Source organism: Pseudophryne corroboree, chromosome 1 (assembly GCF_028390025.1).
Source record: "Pseudophryne corroboree isolate aPseCor3 chromosome 1, aPseCor3.hap2, whole genome shotgun sequence".
NCBI classification, from domain to species: Eukaryota; Metazoa; Chordata; class Amphibia; order Anura; family Myobatrachidae; genus Pseudophryne; species Pseudophryne corroboree.
Genome location: NC_086444.1, coordinates 430,509,305 through 430,515,903, shown reverse-complemented (window position 1 = coordinate 430,515,903; position 6,599 = coordinate 430,509,305). Strand labels below are relative to the sequence as shown.

The window sequence follows — 6,599 nt, the reverse complement described above, 5'->3', positions numbered from 1 at the left end:
GTTTCCGGTTCTAGTTCTACAACCATCAGAATAAAGCACTGCATTTATCAATATCATACAGTGATCATTTATTATATCATGTAAACTGCTTGTTTCTTTGGTGTGATCTCCCTGAGCTTTCTTTACACCTTAATTAATAATTAATTGCATTTTTATGAGACATACATTTTTATATACTAGCATTTTATCAACGTTTCCCAATAATTACATATTAAATTGAAGTTTCTTCTTTCTTTAAAAAGATTTAAAGATAGTGCATTGAAAAAGGACAAGATTGGAAATGTCACACTTGCTGATGATTTTATTTTTCTAGGGCTAGAGACTGCGCCATCACTACAGAAGTGGCTTTTTTTGTTGATTTGTTTTATATACATTATGACAATTGCTGGAAACTCCATGGTTATTGCTGTCGTCAGCTTGGATCCTCATCTTCACACTCCCATGTACTTTTTCTTATTCAACCTTGCTGTGATTGAATTATTGTACACAAATGTTGTTATTCCAAATACGTTAAGAAATCTCTTAAATGAAGACAAGAACATCTCATTTGTAGGCTGCTTTATTCAAATGTTTGCCTTTATTACTTTGGGAGGCTCTGAGTGTGTTCTACTTGGCATTATGGCGTATGACAGATATGTAGCCATATGCAAGCCTCTCCTATATACCATTATGATGAACATGTCCTTGTGCATCTACTTAGTAGTCATGTGTTGGGTGATAGGATGTGTCAATTCATTAGTGAACACTGTTCTTACAGCAACATTGCCCTACTGTCATGACCGTCTGATAAGACATTACTTCTGTGAGATTCCACCACTTCTAAAGATAGCTTGCAAAAATACCCACACCAATGAGTTAGTGGTATTTCTTGTTGGAGGGTTTGTGATGGTGGGCCCATTTCTTCTTACTCTTATATCATACAGCTTTGTCATCAGTGCAGTAATAAAAATTCCTAGTGCTACTGGGAAGAGAAAAGCCTTCTCCACATGCACCTCTCATCTGATGGTTGTCACCATCTTCTATGGGACAATCATCTTGACTTACCTCCGCCCTCCTTCACAGTCATTCTACAATCATGATCACATCGTTTCTTTGGCATATGCTATAGTCACACCACTTATTAACCCCTTCATATACAGCTTTAGGAATAAAGATGTTCAGAGTGCTCTGAGGAAAATTATACAGCCCAGAATTTTTCTGTGACTTTCAAGGACAAATAAACCCAAAGATTGAAATTTACAGTAGTACACATTGTATATTTATTATTAATTTTGGTAGTGATTTAAGCAAAACTCCTTAGGTTTTATTCTAATCGGAATAAACCATTGCAATTTGGCTACAATCTCCGTGTTATCTGTTATTGTTTCTTTTATTAGCAACATCTTGCAGTTGGATACTTTCATATAATTTGTTATATTGCTATCGTTTTCCATTTGTCTTTTGTGTCTTTATCTTAGACATCATATACCCAGGCACATTTTGATTACTACATTATAGCAATTATCAAACTGATGTTTCAATTTATTCCATTATTGCTATAATTACAAGCACTGCTTTCTCATTTCTTCCTGATGTTTCAATATATTTCATTATTGCTATAATTACAAGCACTGCTTTCTCACTTCTTCCTTTTCTTCATTTCGTGGACTCTCACCATTGATTCAGGGACACGTCCTTGTCTAGCATTGGCAGCAGATCCATCTTGTTTCTTCTATCTCTTAGATCTGTCCTGAATAACTATGTAAATTCGTGAACTCTCATCAGTGATTCCAGAGCTTCCAATTATTGTTCATTCTCTCTACTATCATACCACACTGGAAACGCCCGAAGCCGTCTGATCTCGGAAGCTAATCAGTGTCGGGCTGGGTCAGTACTCAAGTGGGTGACCATTGAGGAATACTCAGTTTAGTAGAGCTCATTGGTTAGCATACACAGTGTCTAACACTGACAGAAGATTCACACTGCTATCTGATTTTCCACCCTACTTTACCTACAAGTATAACCAGTATCCAGCCTGTATTATTTGTATCAATTATAAAGGGAACACATAACATTGTTTTGCTTATCGGTAGAACGCACCGTCTAAAAATCAGAACTAGTTGTTAACAAACATTTATAATCTTTTCCATCAGCCGTAATTCAGTCTTCATCTTGTATCAGCACTTCATGCTATTTTGATTATATTATTATCTTTTGACCACTATTTCCTCTATGAACCACTGACTATTTTAATTGTGTTGAATTATTAAAATTTGAACTTTTAATCCATTTTGACTAATTTCTATGTTTATTTCAAGTTAAGAGTGCGCCCACAAAAGAGTCTTCTTTTCTCCATATTTTCCTATGTTCTCATACTGACTCAGGGTGCACCACCAAATTATGTTAGGATTAGAAAACATAGTTTTCTGTTATCATTCAATTTTGGTTTTATATTATTTTCTACTTATATTTACTACATCCGGTGCAGTATTCCTTCCCCTTCTTGCTAATTTTCATATACTGCATGAAAGTCTCACAAGACTGAATACAAAGAACAACAAAAGAATGGGTAGCCTACTTTCCAGGACTAACATCTGAGTAAAATTTCAGCATAACAGCAGAGTAAAATTTCTTATACTGTATATGTTGTATAAATTATTTCAATTAAAAATATTCAACCTCAATGAGTCATATTTTATTTTAATTTCCTAATATTTATATGTAATATTTTCAAAAGATATGTTAAAAGATAGATGTGTTTACCAAAAGGTGATAAGAAAGAAATTAAAATTGATAAAACTACTGTAGCTAAAGGGAATCCTGTCGCAAGGGCATATTGGGCTGCTGGGAAGCCGGTGTACTTTCTGCTGGGCCAGACCCACAGAGCCAGCCAGAGCTGGATCACCTTCACACTGCTGTCCTATTTGTTGTGTTTTATGCAGTCGGTGGGGCCATGCATGCTTGGCTTTCACAGCTGTGACAGTAACTATAATAGCAGTCAGTTGCATCTTCCCTCTGCAGTCCGCACATTCTGACTGGTGCTGAGCCGCTCTGTTGTCTTACATCCTTGTGCTGCCTGGCCCTGATATGGCTGAACACTGACTGAAATCATATCATATACAAATCGGAAGTGCACTGCTGGCACTGGCAGTACTTGAACCTCTTCACCGTTCACTTTGTTTTCGGGATGGCCATCAGTGGGGTCACTATTGATGGTACCATTGGTGGTTAACCTCAATAGTATAAAACCATTTACAGGGAAGCTATATATTGTTTATACAGGTTGAGTATCCCATATCCAAATATCCGAAATATGGAATATTCCGAAATACAGACTTTTTTTGAGTGAGAGTGAGATAGTGAAACCTTTGTTTTTTGATGGCTCAATGTACACAAACTTTGTTTAATACACACAGTTATTAAAAATATTGTATTAACTGACCTTCAGGCTGTGTGTATAAGGTGTATATGAAACATAAATGAATTGTGTGAATGTAGACACACTTTGTTTAATGTACAAAGTTATAAAAAATATTGGCTAAAATGACCTTCAGGCTGTGTGTATAAGGTGTATATGTAACATAAATGCATTCTGTGCTTAGATTTAGGTCCCACCGCCATGATATCTCATTATGGTATGCAATTATTCCAAAATACGGAAAAATCCCATATCCAAAATACCTCTGGTCCCAAGCATTTTGGATAAGGGAGACTCAACCTGTACCACCATCATGGCCATCTCTGCTCTATAGCTTATTATTCTGCTGGCCAAGCAGTAACTGGTGATGGGGCTTTGGGGGTCATGAGGGGGGGGGGGGAGTACTAGGCTCCAGACCTGGCTTTAAGTAGGGAGGGAGAAAAAAACTATTGGAGACTCAATTCCATTGATGGTGGTAGCCCATTGGTTCTCCACCATCAATGGCAAAACTATTTAAATCATCCATTATCCATCAATGATTTGTTAAATAAACATATAATATAAGGGGCAGGGGGCACAAGTTAATTATATCATATAAGCAGGGACAGGAGGCACATCTTAAATTTATAAGGGGGCACAGTGGAAACAATTTAAATAAATATATAAATAAGGGGGAAGATTGCACAACATAGGGGATTATTAAGACCTAATCATAGCAGCAAATTTGATAGCAGTTGGGCAAAACCATGGGCACTGCAGGGGGGACAGATATAACATGTGCAGAGAGAGTAGATTTGGGTGGGGTGTGGTCAAACTGAAATCTAAATTGCAGTGTAAAAATAAAGCAGCCAGTATTTACTCTGCACAGAAACAATATAACCCACCCAAATCTAACTCTCTCTGCAAATTTTATATCTGCCACACCTGCAGTGCACATGATTTTGCCCAACTGCTAACAAATTTGCTGCTGCGATCAGGTCTGAATTACCCCCTATGTTGTACAATCTGTCCCCTTATTTATATATTTATTTAAATTGTGTCCACTGTCCCTCCTTATATATTTAAGATGTGCCTCCTGTCCCTACTTATATGGGGGCAGGTGGTTGAGGGGGAGAGGGAGGTTGCCGTTGTGGGGTACTTCTTCTTTCTGCTCTTCCTAAAGGAGAGAGGAACACAGGTTATGTTTCTTTTTTAAAAACTTTTGTTAAAAAGCAAAAATCCCTACTCAATAATCAACATGAAACCTACATTTCTCTTACGTCCCAAAGGATGCTGGAGTCCATTTTAGTACCATGGGGTATAGACAGTTCTGCAGGAGCCTTCGGCACTTTAAGACTTTTTAACAGTGTGAACTGGCTGCTCCCTTTATGCCCCTCGTCCAGACCTCAGTTTAGAAAATGTACCCGGGAGACTGGATGCACACCAGTGGAGCTCTACAGAGTTCTGCTGGAAAAGACTTTGTTAGGTTTTTTATTTTACAGGGAAGCTGCTGGCAACAGTTTCCCTGCTTCGTGGGACTTAGGGGGGGAAGTAGGAACCAATTTCTCAGTTAGTTTAATGGCTCTGCTTCCGCTGACAGGACACCATTAGCTCCTGAAGGGTACTGAACACAGCCCTTGCCTGGCTGCTGTTTACTCCCACAGCACTGCCGCCACCCCCTAACAGAGCCAGAAGTCAGAAGGCTGGTGAGTATTTACTGGAGACCTGCAGAGAGGGGCCCTCCAGTCATCATGGCAGCATAAAGGTACCAGCGCAGCAACATGTCTCTCAGCACAGGGTGCAGAGCGCGCGAGTGGGGGGGGGGGGGGGGGGCGCGCTCTGAGGGACATGACAAATCCTTACTCTCACTGGCAAAATGTACATACATGTGAGCCGCTGATGTACACTACCCCCGCCAGTATAAATATTACTGTGGCTGAACGGCGCCATTACAGGGGGCGGAGCTTTACCTCAGAATTGCTTGTAACACTCATTTGGCACCATTTTCTCCTCACAGAGACGCCGGAGCGCTGATCCTACAGGCTGCTTCTCCTCACACATCGCTGATACAAGTACCAGGGTGTTATAGAAGGGGAGCACATAATTTATTGAAGTCTGCGGGCTACACATTGGATAAGAAGCGCTGTTGTGGTATATATGTATATTCATTGTATGTAATACATATAGGGTGCGTGGAGTGGACTGACAATTCCCTCTGGGTCCCTCTGACAGACATTAGTGTAAGTTTGTCCCCATTAGCTCCCGTGTGTGTGTGAGTGGTGTGACTATACACGCATGTAACATGTCTAGAGAAAGTTCTTCCCCAGAGGAACCCATGTTAGAGGCACAAGTGTTCTGAGCCTGTGTGAGTGAGAAAGCGGCAGAGTAATATGGCTAAACTAGCAAAGAAATTCTGAGTCTGAGGAACAGGCAAAGCATTGGAGACAGTCTGTGGAAGATGCTCTATTTGCTGATTGTTCCACATCATCCACTCGGGATCCCTCCAGTTCCCAGAAAAGGTCCCTGGCCCAAATTATGCAAAGGGACACTGACACAGATTCTGACACTGACGTCGACAATGGGGATTTGAGGGGGGTAGACCCCAAACTGGCTAAGATCATTCAATGTATGATAGTCGCTATAAAAGAGGTGTTGGAATTTCCTGACACAACACCTCCACCTGAGGAAAAAGATTATTTTAAATTAAATAAAAAACAGGTGGTGACTTTTCCTCCATCTAAGGACTTAAATACATTTTTGGAGGAATCCTGGGCTAACCCGGAAAAGAAATTTGCTATCCCTAAAAGGTTGCGGATAGCGTACCCTTTCCCAGAAGAGGATATGCGTAAGTGGGAGTCACCCGCAATGATAGACACCTCAGTTTCTAGGTTGTCAAAGAAAATAATTTTGCCTGCCCCAGGGTCAGCTTCATTAAAAGAACCTGCTGACCGCAACTTAGAGATGACTTTAAAGTCCATCTATGTTGCTATGGGTACGCCCACAATTACTTCTGCGTGGGTAGGTAACGCAGTCGAAAAGTGAGCAGATAACTTAATTGTTAATATTGACACGGTCGATAAAGATGACATGCTGCAAATTCTAGGTCATATCAAAGATTCTGCAGGTTATTTGGTTGAGGCTATGAAGGACGTTGGCATACAGGGCTCACGTGCCTCTGCTATGGCGGTTTCAGACCGCAGGGTGCTCTGGATACGCCAATGGA

The 6,599-nt window shown here is 40.2% G+C and overlaps 1 protein-coding gene and 1 pseudogene across 1 annotated transcript; both read left to right on the top strand.

Moving 5' to 3' along the window:
* The first annotated feature begins 375 nt into the window (after positions 1–375).
* LOC134966781 (olfactory receptor 5V1-like) lies at positions 376–1,203 on the top strand. Its single transcript, XM_063943826.1, has one exon. The coding sequence runs from the start codon at positions 376–378 to the stop codon at positions 1,201–1,203; it is 828 nt and encodes a 275-aa protein (XP_063799896.1).
* Positions 1,204–1,796: 593 nt separating this feature from the next.
* LOC134943460 (5S ribosomal RNA) lies at positions 1,797–1,915 on the top strand (annotated as a pseudogene).
* Positions 1,916–6,599: the final 4,684 nt, after the last annotated feature.